Source organism: Egretta garzetta, unplaced genomic scaffold, assembly GCF_000687185.1.
Source record: "Egretta garzetta isolate BGI_Z169 unplaced genomic scaffold, ASM68718v1 scaffold140, whole genome shotgun sequence".
Taxonomy (NCBI): Eukaryota; Metazoa; Chordata; class Aves; order Pelecaniformes; family Ardeidae; genus Egretta; species Egretta garzetta.
In genome coordinates, this window is record NW_009258376.1 from 589,979 (window position 1) to 604,575 (window position 14,597).

The 14,597-nt window shown below is 56.6% G+C and overlaps 1 protein-coding gene across 1 annotated transcript in view; it reads right to left on the bottom strand.

Moving 5' to 3' along the window:
* Window positions 1-2,708: 2,708 nt before the first annotated feature.
* NAGPA (N-acetylglucosamine-1-phosphodiester alpha-N-acetylglucosaminidase) overlaps window positions 2,709-14,597 on the bottom strand; it is a 13,228-nt gene continuing 1,339 nt past the window's right edge. Inside the window, exons 2-11 of the mRNA XM_035895655.1 lie at window positions 13,787-14,272; window positions 9,598-9,737; window positions 8,941-9,049; window positions 8,438-8,566; window positions 7,398-7,606; window positions 6,217-6,264; window positions 5,743-5,871; window positions 4,632-4,763; window positions 4,386-4,446; window positions 2,709-3,769 (exon numbers count right to left, since the gene is read on the bottom strand). Of these exons, the coding sequence (XP_035751548.1) occupies window positions 3,547-3,769; window positions 4,386-4,446; window positions 4,632-4,763; window positions 5,743-5,871; window positions 6,217-6,264; window positions 7,398-7,606; window positions 8,438-8,566; window positions 8,941-9,049; window positions 9,598-9,737; window positions 13,787-14,272 (1,666 nt within the window). The 3' untranslated portion in view covers window positions 2,709-3,546. The remainder of the gene's footprint in view (window positions 3,770-4,385; window positions 4,447-4,631; window positions 4,764-5,742; window positions 5,872-6,216; window positions 6,265-7,397; window positions 7,607-8,437; window positions 8,567-8,940; window positions 9,050-9,597; window positions 9,738-13,786; window positions 14,273-14,597) is intronic.

Here is a 14,597-nt window from a genome sequence, read left to right on the forward strand (position 1 = left end):
CAGAGCCCGACCCCCCCGGCTCCCCCCTCCTCTCAGGCAGTTGTAGGGAGCGATGAGGGCTCCCCTCAGCCTCCTCTGCTCCAGGCTGAACCCCCCCAGCTCCCCCAGCCGCTCCCCAGCAGCCTGGGGCTCCAGACCCCTCCCCAGGTCCATGGCCCTTCTATGGAAAAAAACCTGACTTTGTGAACTGCAGATACAAGAGAAGCAGAATTCTTCTTAAAAACCATCTTTCCCCCCCCCCAAATGATATCAGTGTACTTTAGAAAACAAAATAAAGCACGCTGGTTTCTTCACAGCAACCTCTCGTGAGTTGAGACTGGGAGGAGTTTTAGGTTCTGGCTCCCCGGGAGCCACTCACCTCTCATCGATCTTGGAAGCCAGAACCTTGGAATACGGGATGCAGTTTTGGGTGCTGAGCCAGAGATGCAGCCAAGGCCCTCCCTGCTCCCCAGCAGCATCCCGGCAGCTGCTCTTCAGCAAAGCCGGTGAGCTCGGGCTGCATTCAGGCCACCAGCTGGGTACTTAACAAATAGCTCCTCGTAAACTGGGGCTTTCCCCTGTCTTGATTATTCCATATGCAAAACACAATACCTACCTCAGAGCCGTTGCCATGTTTAACGTGCGATACGAGATCGCAAGAGAAAGGACGCTACGGCGTAGGTACGGAGCGTGGTGCCATTGTTTGCAGTTAAATGTGGCCATACGTGACACCTTTGGTCTTGGCAGCTGCTCCAGGTTTGCCCCGTCCTGGCTTCTGTCCCACCCGGACTGGGGGAGGCACACGCGGAGTGCGTCACCAGTGAGCGCGCATTGGAGATGGATGGCAGGCTGGACGCGGGGCAAAGCTGGACTGCAGTAACCCAGTCATTTTGGCTAAACGTTTTGCTGTCTTTCAGGTTTGAAAAGGGCTTTTTTTTAACTGCTGTGGACAGAAGAGCTTAGGCTCGGGGGGCCCGAGGGAGGCTCTAGCCCAGGAGGGTGCCAAAGCAGCAGTGCCGGCTGCTTTACCGCTTCCCTGTGCCGAGGGTTGGGCTGCAAACGGGCACTGAGGGCCCTCGCGCTGCCAGCCCTGGCTGTTCCTCACCTTCCTGCCCTCGCTCTTGGGGGAAGAGCAATCCTGGCTGCCGCGCCCGAGGGAATTTGGAGGGCCTGCGGAGCCTGACACAGCCTTGTTCCCTTCCCTCTTAGGGCTGGCCCCTCTGGTTGTGTCAATTCCCTTTCAGTAACAGGAAAAAAAACCCCAAACCTTTTAATAAGAATTTATAATCCCAATTTCATTTATTCATCAAAAGATTTTTGAAAATGCCATAATCTGGTCATAGTAAATCTGTAAGATTCACTGCACCTCAGAATTCCTGGTAGGAAGCGGCGAGCCCGACTGCCTGTTCAGCTGGGGTGTGGAGCTGCTGCTGTGGAGCTCCACAAGGGGAAACCCTTGTTTCAAAGCACATTTTATGAGCTGACGCTTCTTTAAGAGCCGAAATGTTTATGCTGTGAACCAAACCATGCAAGGAACGGAGCTATTGGGCTTCTCAGGACTCGGACAAGCGCTTTGTCTAAAGACTCCTGCGTGCTGTTGGCTTTAGTGTTCTTCCGACAGGTCTGGGATGATTCTTCTACCCGGGTGTTTCTCTCTTGGAAGGCTGAATTGGAATTGCGTGACGTGTTGGCTTTCAACGACATCAACATCCGCTTCCCAGCCATCGGTTACACAGAGAACTTAAATGGGCATTAATTTATTTTTTAGCGAGCACTTTCTCTCCCTTGCAGCTCTCTTCACTTTTATATATCGAAGCCCTGATATTTCTCAGCCAAAAAACCCCAAATGCTCTTTTAAGAGCACGCTAGCAGAGCGCTTTGTACCGTGTGACTCGACAACACCCGTACTCAGTTACAGCACTTGTAGGATCTGGTAGGAGCTGAACGTTTCTGTATGTTGGAAATAAAAAAGGGTCTTTAAAGAACCTGGCTGATCGTTTGTGCAACTGTTCACGCGGGGGTAAGCGCGGAAAACTGAAACGTGTGCGCGGCTCTTCCCCTCCAGAGGCGGAGGTGAGGCTGGCCGGGATTCGGGTGTTCCTACGTTCTAACTGAAATGGGCTTTTTCCTGCAGAACCAGCGGGTTTTGGTTGTTCTCAGACCACAGAGTGGGCTGGCACGTATCACCCTGCCGTGTAGCTGGTTATTTCAAACAGAAAGGGCCCCTGGGGTTCAAATGGCCAACGGAGATTAACGGGGAAAGGATCACGTCTTCCTTCCGCAACCCTAAGAATTTGAGTTCCAGGCCGTTGTTATTGATCGATTTTATTCACGTTTCAGACAGTCTTCTGTAAGTAATAGAAAAATAGAATCTTCCGTTTACAGGTTGATCGGTCGCCGACAGCGGCACAAAAGTTACGTATCCTTTACTCGGGGAGACAAAACCAGAGTGCGTAAAGACGTTAAGATCCGACAGGCTTTAGCCCCCCGCGCAGCACCGAAGTGGCACGGTGAAGGCAGCCGTCCCCCGCGTGGAAGCGAACTCAAGTACGTTGGGTTTGGAGGTGGCTTTTTTTAAAAAAAAAAAAAAAAAAAAGCTTTGTGCAAGGGTGTACTCCAGTAAAATCTGCCCTTTCCAGCTGAGCCGGTCAGGATCTTGGGTCGCTCGCTGCTCAGGTTCCCTCGAGGAGGGCAGGGCAGTTGCCGCAGCAGCGAGCAAGGGCCCCCAGCTGGGGAGGTGCGGGGCAGGGCACGGCAGCAGAGGTTATGAGAGCATCCAAGAGGGAAATTTTTATGAGCTGGCAAGGCTTTTTGTGTTGCTGTACTGCCAGAACCTACCGAAACTGCGGTGCTCATCAAGGCCCTGTTAGACTGCTCCAAGGCCTAAGGACTCGGTAAGAAAAGGCTCTGGCCCTGCAGTCTGCACAGGGCAGGTGAGAGTCGGGTGTGGGAAAGCCCCAAGCCGGTGTGCCGGCCTTTGAGCCCACCGCTGCGGCCAGGAGGAGGGGTGCTGGGGTTTCAACCTTTTTTCAGTTGTCTGATAACCTGCCTTAGCAGGGCAGGCCAGGCAGTTACAGCCTACAACAGCCTTAAGCCAGCTTCCTTCAGCCTAGCTGTACGCTGCAGGCAATTTATCTTGCCTCTTAAAACAACTTGCCCCCGCTCGGGTGAGAAGGGACCTTTCTGAAGTGCCTAGGGCTTGGATTCCTCCCCGGTTTCCCTCAAGTATTGAAGGGACCCAGCCCATCTCCTGCTGCAGCGGTGGAATTCCCTTATCCACCTCTGTGTGTGGAAGCTGGCCCTGTGGCTTGTGCCCTGCATCCTCCTGTGGCGACTAATTATGCAGTCTCGTTTGCTCCTGCCGGCGCAGCGGAGGGAGGGAGGGAGGGAAGCTAAGCCCTGTTCTCAGCAGGGCTGGGCCAGAAATGGGAGTTTCTTGGCCTGAGGTGTCGCTGCTGCTGGGCGGTCAGTCAGCAGTTTCACACTCCAGGTCTGAAAAGCTGCAGTAATGCTCAGTGCTGGATAGCGCAGGACACGGCGCAGTGAAATAACTCCTCCTCCGGGACCCTAAAGGAGTGCCTGGCTCTGGTCCTGAGCATCTTCTGTCTCGCAGGCAGCCGAGGGGGAGGCATGGCTGGCTTCCCCGTTCATCTCCCGCAGGGGGTGGTAGCGGTAGTCACCGCTCCCACGGTGCCTCTCGGACCTGGCCTTGAGGAGAAGCCCTACGTTTCCCACCGCACTAACCACGAGAAGCAGAGCCAAGAGAGAGGCCACGGAGATCCAGGTTTTCCTGTCAAACAGAAGAAAAAAAAAAATCCACATAAGCAGCATCCCGTGACCTGCTTTCACACGTTCCCAGTGCACAAATGACTTCCCGAGCTTTGTACTCCCCTCTCCGCCACCACAAGCGTGCAGTTCTCCTCGCAGGCAGGTGAGAACGTGCTCGGGGAAAGCCCTTGAAAGGCTGCTCTGGCAGCCAGCGCCAGTGATGTCTGCAGCTTTCCACCCCGCTCGCAAGCGACCGGCGGCGCCTGCGGAGCAACTGTAGCTTCACCGGTACCGCAGAAGCTGCGCTCTGGTGTCGGAACTGTCCCGGCCCGCTTGTGGCATCTACAGCGGGAGAGGGGAGGCGGCTGCCGAGCGCGAGGCTCGGAGCACGAAGTGTCAGCGATGGGGGCTTCGGCTCGGCGCTTGTCCTACGACAGGGTTTTTATCGCCTTCCCTATCGCCCTTCCATGGCCAGAGCTGTAGGTGATGCAGCGGAGTCAGACGCAGACGCTCTGAGCCTCACCGACACGCTGCCCTGGCACTCGGGAGGTGGTGCCAACGACTCCACCGGCCAGCGACTGACGGCACGCGCTCGCGGTGGGTATAGGATGTGTATAGGATGAGCATTGCACGCTTACTCTGACAGAGAGGCTTTTTCTTTGCTCCTTCCCTCATTCTGGGAAGCCAGACACTGCCCAGCTGGAAAACAAAGAACAGAGGGAAGAAAGGCAGCACTGGGGGGTGTGTGTGTGTAAAATTCCACTGAAAAAGTGAGCTTAGGTGCGACGACAGCCAGCCAGAGCTGGCGACCAAGCAATCGGAGCGTTATGCACCAAAACTGCTTCTTTTTTCCTTTACAAGACGACCCCTGTGGCCAGCGGTACCTTTGTGTAGCTGGTCCTGTAGCGCCCACTGCGAGGTGATGTTGCAGCTGCCCGTCTCCGGGTCGCAGGGGCAGGCGTGCTCACACGCGCACGGCTTCTGGCAGTTCGGCCCGTACCAGCCCATGGGACACTCTGGGGAATCGAGTACAAAGAGGTCGGTCGTTGTCGAAGCTCCGTGCGCTTTGCAGCCCCCCACTCTGCCACTGCAGCCCCCCCGGCTCAACTCTGCCCCCTCCCTGCCATACCCGAGCTACAGCCCCGCCGTTGGGCTCAGAAGCCAAGGGGGCCGATGCCTGAAGGGGAGCGAGCACTCGCCTTTGAGTACTCGCATCCAGGGGGGTGCTTGGCTGTGCTGAGCGGTCGGCGCCCCGGGTTTCCCGCAGCCCGACGAAGCTGTTCCGCCTGCCCACCCTGCCTCCGCCAGCAGCCTGAAGGCACCGGCCCGCGCGTGAGCTGCGGGGATTTTGTTTACTTCAGGATTTTGTAAAATAGGGATCGGGCTGGCTGAGCGCTCCTGGGCTGGGAACAGCGCAGCACCAGCGTAACCGTGCACGTAAGACGTTTACGCCCGCGCTGGCCCTAGCTTGGCCTCTCACCGGAGCAGGCTGCTCAGGCAGAAGCACGGGGGGGCCGCGAGCGCGTCAGAACAGCCGGAGCGGTTACACGATCGAGAGGGCCGCGTGCTCTGTTAGCGCCAGCACCCGCACAGCCGCAGTTCGAAGGCTGTGGGCTGGAAGGGCCCTTTGGAGCGTTTCACACCCCCTGCCTTGGATCCCCTGAAGCCCAGGCCACAGGCAGGGCCTGGTGCAACACCCTCCAGCAGAGGACATTCAGGTATTCATGTTCTATGCTCAGGAGCTTGGGGAGGCCACGCAGTTCGTTGGGGCAGAGACCAAATGGGCATCTACAATTTTCTAACGATGAAGAAAACCCCCTCTCTGCTCCTTTCTTTCCCTTTTAGCCAGCGTGGGCAGGGCAGGCAAGCCCGTAAGGGCTGGGAGCTGGCAGGTTACGCTCCAGCTGCGAAGCCCGAGCCTGCCTGGCAGACCTCACGCTCACTTTGTTGGGTTGGGATGGGACACAGAAGCCCCTCCCCAGCCCTGGCTGTTACCTTGCTCACAGCTGGTGCCGTAGTAGCCAGCCGGGCAGGAGCAGGCTCCATCCACAGGGTCACACAAGCCGCCGTTCTGGCACCGGCATTTCTGGGTGCAAGCGTCCCCATAGAAACCGCTGGCACAAGCTACAGGAGGCAAGCGGAGATCTGGTCAGGGCCCTGGTTACAAAGGCAGCAATCCCACCCCACGCTTGCACCCAGGGAGTAGCCACGGGCACGGGTGTCGACGGCTGCTCAGAGAACAGGAGCTGAGTCTGTGCCTTCAGCAAGGAGCAAGGGCTTAAAACGCTTCGCACCGAGCCAATCGTAAGGTGCTCAGGCAGCAATTAAAAAGGAAAAGCACATTGTGTGGCCTTTCCCCTCCCTGCTGCCCCTCGGGGAGCCACCCACCGCTGCAGGCTGCTAGGAAGAGGCTCACGCTCTCCTCTCGCTGGGTATGAAGGAGGGGAGCGGAGCAGAAGTCAGCATTACCTTCACTGCAGTTGCTGCCAGTCCAGCCAGCATCACACAGGCATCCAGCTGTGCAAACACACACAAAGAGGCATTAACAGCAACAGAGGGAGACTTAGAAATGGCAGCAACTCAAAATTAGGAGCCCCTGCTTCTTGGGGGGCCCTCTTAACTTTCCCTGCCCCTGAGCCCACAGAAGAGGAACGCTGAACTCGCACCCAGGTTAGGGTCAAACACCCACCCGCTCCAGCCGCCAAGCACAGCCCGACCTCCTGCTGATGGGATCTGAGAGATCAACTCTGGGTCAGCTGTTCCCACCTGTAGCCACTGAGCTCTGCCCAGGCACCTCGCTGGGGCAAACCTGGCTGTGAGTTCAGTCGGGGAGGTAGCAAAGAAACGGGGAGCAGGACTGAGCGGGCACCGAAGAGGAGAAGCTGGGGGCTGTATGTTACGCTGTCCCAGGATTCAAAACAACTTTACAGAAGAGTTGCAGTTGCTCACTTGTAAAAATCGTGAAGCAGGAGAGTCAAGAAGGAACAGTAAGGGGAGGGGGCAGAGCTCAGCTGCTTTGTCACACAGCGTAATCCACGGCCCTTTCCATCAGCAGATTTACAAACAAACCAGGAGCACAACCCCAGGGGTAGAAAGGGAAACCCAGAGTATGGAGTCAAGTCCTACTACAGGTCCAGTCCCGCATCCAGGTCTCAGCCTAGCCCTGCTGCTGTCTCCTAAAGGCAACGTGTTCTGACCACCTCTGCCGCTGCTTCCGATGCTGGAGGGACGGGGGCGCAGCTCCGTACACCCGGGAGGGAAGCCGAGGGCTGAGGCACACAGCGCCTGCTGGCTTCCCGACTCAGGGCTGCCCGGACAATCGGCACCTGTGGCCCTCAAAGCCTGGGCTCCTGCGGCTGGGAAGCTGGGAAGCCTCTCCAACAAGGGCTGCTCTCTGCAGCGAAGGAAGCGCCTACTGCTGGTGCTGGTTCACATGAGCGACGCTCCTTCACGCCAGCGTGGGAAAGGACTCCGTGGACCAGGCAGGACCGCCCACAGGGATGTGCCGAGGCCCCGCCGTGGTGCCTCGGGGGCAGGTAAGCGATGCTCCCCGTGCACGTGCTGCCCAGGTCCGTGTTTCCCCTAGAGCTGCCCCCAGGCACCCACTGGCATCTCCGTGCCAGAGGCCTCCGCGCGCCGCGGTGACTCACAGTCAGTGCAGACGCCGTGCAGGCTGCAGTTGGAAGGGCCGCAGTCCAAGACGTCACAGGCTGGGCCTCTCCAGAAGTCCCCAGCGCAGCGGCACTCCCCCTGGACGCAGTCCCCGTGACCGCTGCAGTCTGCAGGCTCGCAGGCCGGCTCGTGGACACACATGATGGTCGAGATGCTCCGAGGGCAACGCCACATGTTGTCAAAGGAGCTGGGGACAGAAGATGGGTCCTGTAAGGCGTGCAAGCACCGTGCTGCTCCCAGCCCTACGCGAAACCAGTTGATACAATCCACAGATTGGCATCCCGATTCCCACTGGCAAACAAGAACATTAATAATGGGAAAATATAAACATAAAGCTAGATTTGAGTCGATGTTTTAACCAGGTGTTAACTCCTATTGGAGTCATTTAATTTCAAACACAGAATTACAGAGAGCAAGGTGCAAGCAAAGCCTCCCTTTAAGCAGTCGCAGCCTCCCTGATGCTGGCATTCAACACGTTCCTGAGTATTATTTGCTTTGACGTAAGCGACATCACTGCAGTTACAGCGACGCTTGGCTTTCAACTGTCAGACTGCAAACTGAATTTTAAATCCCTTCAGGTTTACAGTCAGAAATGACTAAAAAGCTAAATTTAAAGTAAAATATTCTTTAGGTTCCCTCACATGAGGCAGGGCAGGGTCTCCAAGGCAGCGTTTCTCTTCCATAATAACAAGCTGTTGACAGATCTCTGCTAATTCCCGTGAACGTGCAGCTCTGACTCGCCAGGTCTAAGAGCTGTTTCCTTATCTGATTCCCACGTCAGGCCGTTCGTGTCAAACAGCTTTGCTGCATGTCTGAAACCAGCTGAACCTTAATCCCAGATGACTAAGTGGAAGAATATGTCATCGCTAAATTGCTTTAGATTTTAGAGCCGCTCTCTCCCTCAAAGCCCGTCGCTTGTCTTTGCATTGTCATCTCCCAGCGACGCAGAGCAGAGGGGTACGGCTGAGCTCTGCACGCTCGCGGGAGCTGCGTGGTGACTTGTGCAGCCAGCACCTACCAGTGCTCAGAGGGGTAGTTGGCGAGGGTCCCATTTAAGACCAGCGTGGCAGACCCTCCGCCATCCAGGTTGATAGCATTGATGATTCCCTGCTGCTTCAGGAACTCAGCCATTTCCCAGAGGTTGACCCTGCAAAAGCAAACAGTTGGTTGTTGCTCATTGACACCATTTGACTTCAGTGGAGCTGCTGTATTTGGCCCCTCTCCTCGGGGGAAGGGGGGCAGCTCTCCCACCCCAGGTATGGGGGGCAGCTCTCCCACCCCAGGTATGGGGGGAAGCTCTCCCACCCCAGGTATGCCAGCTCGCTGCCTGGAGGCTGCGTCAGCCTTTTCTGGCTCTGCCAGAAAGACACCCGACGGCGGTGTCTTCAGCTGACCTGAGCTCTGTGAGCCTCTGCCTTAAAACATGTTACTGGCAGCTGCAGAGTCCCTCCGGTTCCAGGGACAGACTGTAAAGACCGATCTTGCAGCTGCCCCAGGACCTTTCCACAGCCCTGGCCTTACCCTCTGGATTCTGTCTGTCCATCCACATGAACCAAGACCAGCTGCCCCTGACTGTCGTGTCCAACCGCGGTCCTGGCTGATATCACATTGATGAACTTGTCGAAGGTTCCTGTGCAGGAGAGGGAATAATTCAGGCACCAGCTGGGTGACAGACCCGGCTGTTTAGACACATCTGTCTGCAAAACGGCGCCCAGCAAAGAGCTCATCTAAATTGAAACACAATGAGAAGAGAGCCCAGGTTCCTCTCGTTCATCCAAGCCCACCTAGGAATAACATTTCCAGAAGCACTCTTGTTAAGTTTTTTTGTCTGGCACAGGGACAAAGAAGGGGGTTCACAAGCCCTTGGTTTTAATCTCCTGTAAGAGGCATCTGCTTTGGGTTTCTCTGGACAAGCATTAACACCAGCCATGCCACCGCTATTTACTGTCCTCAGCAAATTCTATTCAACAACCTTGAACAGGCGAGTGCAGCTTTATCTTGCAGGCAGCCGGTTTCTTGCACCGCACTGGCCACAGACTCGAGGTAAAGTAGCACAGAAGAACTCCGGACCTCCTTAGGTGAGTAGCAAACTGTACCTAGACCACACAGTTTCCTTCCAACAGCCCCGTCAGAAGGACAACCTATACCCAGGCTGAAGCGAGGCTTTACAATATTTACCTGTGGTTTGAGTGTCACCACACTCAGCCACTCGACTCTGGCTGACGTACACTTCTCGGTCTCTTAGGAGCCAAACTACCCCGCTGACAAGCTGCACAAAAGGGTTTGCTTGGTCCAAGACATCTTCCTCAGACAGGTAACTGGGAAAGAGAGAGCAGGAGGGGTTACCCAGTCACAGCAGCATCATGTAGAAGCCTCTTCTGCTGCCAGCAGGCTCCAGAAGCGGGGAGAAGGCGGCTGAATGGAGGCTTAGCTACATCCCAAACTAGCGGCCAAGCAGTGTGAAACATCACTTTAGCAGCCAGAGTAGACTCTGCTCTCCGCTGTTCTTCACAAAACCACTGTTAATGACGGTCCCAGGCCACTGTGCATGAAACAACTCCTGCCAACCGTGTGGCCGGTGGACCTGAGCCAGGCCAGCAAGGGCAGAAAGCATCTGGCAGAACAGGAGGGCAGAGCCATGGCCAAATACTCGGGGATCTGCGGAAGCAGCTGTAACATCTTGCTGTCCGCCAGCTTCCATGCTGCAAAGCAGTGACACCAAACAGCTTTTGAGAGGGTTTTCAGCAACAGCGTCCAGTCTGCCTATGGCTGCGCTGAGGGGAAGCCACTGCTGGATGCTGCCTGCTCCCCGCCATCCGGGAAGGAGCTTCCTCTGCTCTTCCACACAGCAGAATCTTTCACTGAACAGTCAGGCAGTAAAGGGACTGTTCGGCGCCTGGTTCCGAGATCAGGCATTGGGTGTCACTGGGGAGTGCTTCCCAAGGGACAGACTTCTCCGCAGATTTTGGGCGCTGAGTAACACCTGCCCCATCAGAACCCGATGCCAGGTGATTGTTTGCAATGGACGGGAGGGGACAGCAGCAAAGGCTGGGCCCAACAGCCAGGCTTTCACTGTAAGCTCTGCCAGGGGTTTCTCGTTTAAAACCGATTGCTCTGCGTGCTCCGGACACGCCTTGTGGGAGCTGGATGCTGAACTTTTGGCGTTTTAGTATCCGTGATTGCAGCCGAACAGAGCCGCAGGTTTTGCAGAGAAGTGCAATTGGAAATACCTGAATGGAAAACGTGCAAAAAGCCATCGCTTTACCCAAGGGAAGGGGACACAAAGACAGAGCAAACACAGCTGAAAATGGATCAATTGCACAACAGCTTGAGCATGGACCGACCGGCCGTCAGCTCTTACAGCCTGCAATCGCCAGCCGAGGTGGCAGAGGCAGCATCTTTGCTAGGTGGGGGACAGCAACGTGCCCTGGTGCGCCGTCCTGACGGCACCACGGTGTGAAAGGGTCAAGTGCAAATTACTTTCCCCACTGCCCCGACAGACCAAATTTTTCTCACCAAAACTACTTCTAGTGTCATGTTCTGGACACCGCAAAGACACCGAGCAGACACCGCACAGTGCCATGACTGCATTTCACAGGGGAGATCCTGCCAGAGCAGGAGAAAAGCAGGGCTGAGTGAACCTGCAGTGGCTGGTGGTGGTCCCTTTGGCAGAAGCCCCCTTGCTTAAGTGGACATGTCACCAACTCCGCCAGCCCCTTCCACCAGGTAAATTAAGGCCATGGTTCTCGGGGCTGTCAGGAAATGGCTGCACAGTAAAGCCCCAGCTTGGCACAGGCAGCGTGGCTTTGCAGGGACCCTCGCTGAGGTCTGAGGGCACGTGGGAGTGGGCTGACAGAAGGGTGGAGAACACAGCAGCTTCCAGGCTGCTTCTCAGCGTCCTGAGACCACCAGAGGGACCTCTGGGAACCCTTTTAGGACCTTTAGGGTGCCTGCTGCTGCTGGGGAAGGGCAGCTACTGGGGGCCTTTACTTCCAGCAAGAACTAAGGGTCCCTCAGTCAGCTGTTCCTCATCACAGGGTGCTTTGAGCTTTTGTCTCCAGCTGATTAGGGAGCATCACACACCCTCTCACCTGGTGCCAGGAAGGGGCCTATATAACCGCCGGGCTGAGACCGCAGCTCCCAGCAGCCAAGAGATGCTGTGGCTTGGGCAGTGGGGAGCTGGAAGCTCTGCAGAGAGCAGTGTCTGTGGTCAGCTGTGGTGACACACCACAGGGCGCAGCCTCCGACACCTACAGCTACCCCCAGCACAGCAGGCGCCTCCCTTCAGCCCCAGCTGCGGAGGGAGAAGGCAGGGCTCGGGCTGCGGGGATACCTGGTGCCTCTTGCTGAAGCTGGGGCCACGGGAAACAGCGTTCCAGTGTGTGGCGCTGAGGAATGGTGCTGCTGAGACCAGGAGCTACAGGAGTAGCACACAGGTTCTGTGTGCTGCACAGCAGCAGGGATTACAAGAAAGAGGGACAGATCTTCCCTGATAGCCTGCAGAAACAAAACCCTGAATGCTCAATGCCCAGGAGCAGCACCCTGGAGCTGCTCACTGGGGTGGCAAATCCTGTGGTGATGAAGGCTGGAAGTCTGTGAGCTCTGGCACCCGGAGGGAGCTCTTCTTCCACCCAGATTCAGCGCCCTGGCAGCCAGCAAAGGGGCTGGGAGCTCTGTGAAACGCTGCGTCTGTGCCAGCTGAGCCTGAACCCTGCAGCAGCACCAGAGGAGGTGGGTGAGCGATGGGGGGAAGCTCTCTGCTGCGGGGGGCAGAGCCCCCACCTGCTAACCTGCCTAGGGAGGTGTGCTGGGGGCTCGGGTCTGGGGAAACCACTGAGGCTTCTCCAGCCCCCCGACTATTGCCCTCTGCTGTTCTTCCACACAGGCAACGACAGCACAGCACTGCCAGGGGAAACCAGGAGCGTACCAAGAGTGACTGCGTGGCTCTGGGGGTGACAGCCAAGGGGGGCCCAGGTGGTCCTCTCCTCAATCCTGCTGGTGAGGAGGAAGGGCTTGAGAAGCGGTGGATGGATTCTGTGGGTCCATATGCAGTAGCGCAACCGGGGTTGACAACAGGAATTTGGCTTTTACAAGGTCAGAGCCCTCTCTGAGGAATGAGGACCTGGCCAAGCGAGGCAAAAGTAACAATAGGCGATCTGTTGAGGAGAGCTTTAGAGGAGAAATGACCCAGGAGGGGGGGACCACCCACACGGTCAAGTGAGGAAGTGGTAGACCAGGCTGGCAAGCGAAGGTTGCAGGGTGACGTGGGCATAAGAACTTGAAAAACAAAGCATAAACAAAAGGGGATCTCAACCATATGCACTGAGATAAGGAAATGGTGAGAGGATGTACGGGGAAGCTCTCGCCCGCTTCCTGGAAAATCGGAGTGGGTGCCTATGTGAGGCTGTACAGCAATGCAAGCAGTGTAGGCACAAACAGGAGGAATCGGAGGCCTGTGCAGCTTCAGGGCTATGACCTCGCTGGGATTATGTGGACATGGCAGGATTGGGCTGCAATGGATGGGCACGGGCTCTTTGGGAAGAGCCTGCACCCTAGGGAATGAGGTGGGGAGCAGTGGCCCTCTACATGAGAGAGCAGCAGGAACACCCAGAGCTCTGCCTGGCTGAGGGCTTACGGGTTGGATCAGAGCTCCGGCAGATCAACGTGGGTGACATCGTGGTGGGTGTCTGACACCGACTGCCTCGTTGGGAAATGGTAGGTAAGGCCTTCTTCGGAAAACTGGAAAAAGCCTCATGTTCACAAGCCCTGGCACTCATGGGGGACTTTAACCACCTGCTGAAAGGGCAACACAGCGGAGCATAAGCAATCCAGGAGATGCCCGGACTTCTACTTAACAGTAAGCAACGGGTGGTCAATCGCAGGAACAGGTTTGCCCAGAGAGGTTGTGGAGTCTCCATCCTTGGAGATGTTCAAAACCTGCCTGGACCTGGTCCTGAGCAACCTGTTCCAGGTAACCCTGTGCTGAGCAGGGTGATGAAGGAGGCCCCTCCAGAGGTCCCTTCCAACCCCAGCACTGCGTGCCATGGCCTGAGCAGTTGTGTAGTCCACTCTGCCTCTCCTCTGTGGGGAGGACAAATATCTCCTGCCCTTCTACCACCATCAGGCGTACTGCTGCGTACTGGGAGAGGAGACATGGGAACCTAAGCAGCTAGGGATCATCAGAGTAGTTTATCCAGCTGCTTCTCAGCCTAGGGAAAAAAAGCCAATGGCCAAAGTATGGGTAGGACAGTGCTAATCTAAGTGTCCAATGCTGCAACTGGGAGAGGCCAAGGCTGCAGTGCCTCACTGGTTCCTACTGGTCCTCAGAGAGGAGAGAGCACCCTCTGAACATCCCCCAAGTTCTTACCCGAACACCATGGTGCCATCCTTCCGGATGCCAAACTGAGCGTTTTGCAGGCCTCCAGAGTTTCTCACCAGCTTTCCGTCACTCACAACATTCCCAAGGCACTCTCCGGTTCCCATGTCAAAGTACCCACCGTTCTGGGCCACCAGACACTTCCCGAGCTTTGCGGTCTCTTCCACGGGGGCTCTGCGGTGAGCCTGGCAGCCTCCTGTGCCGCCTGGCTCGAGCACGGAGAAGGTCCTCAGGGGGTTCCTCACAAAAGTGAAGTGGCCATAGACCACCTTGCGGTCCTCACCCTCTGGGGGGATGTAAGAAACAAACGTTCTGGTGGTAGCCACTGGGCCGCCCGTCCTGTTGTCACTGGGCCAAGCTTCGTGCGTTACGTTGCCGTACTTGACGGGCTGGCAGTCTCTGACGTGCCTGTGGTGGTGCCGAGGGCCGTGCTGGGAGGGGAAATAGGGCTGCAGCAGGGGGTCGCTGGGGGGGCTCCTGCAATGAGAATCATAGAATGTTTTGGGTTGGAAAGGACCCCTAGAGATCATCGAATCATAGAATCATAGAATGTTTTGGGTGGGAAGGGACCCCTAGAGGTCATCGAATCATAGATTGTTTTGGGTGGGAAGGGACCCCTAGAGCCCACCCAGCCCAACCCCCCTGCAGGAGCAGGGACACCTTGAACCACATCAGGTTGCTCACAGCCCCGGCCAACCTGGCCTGGAAAGTTCCCAGGGATGGGGCCTCCAAGATCCGGTTGCCCCAAGGCTGCCCCGGCAGAGCGCGGCTGTGACCCTACGGGTGGGACCAGCGTGGCTCT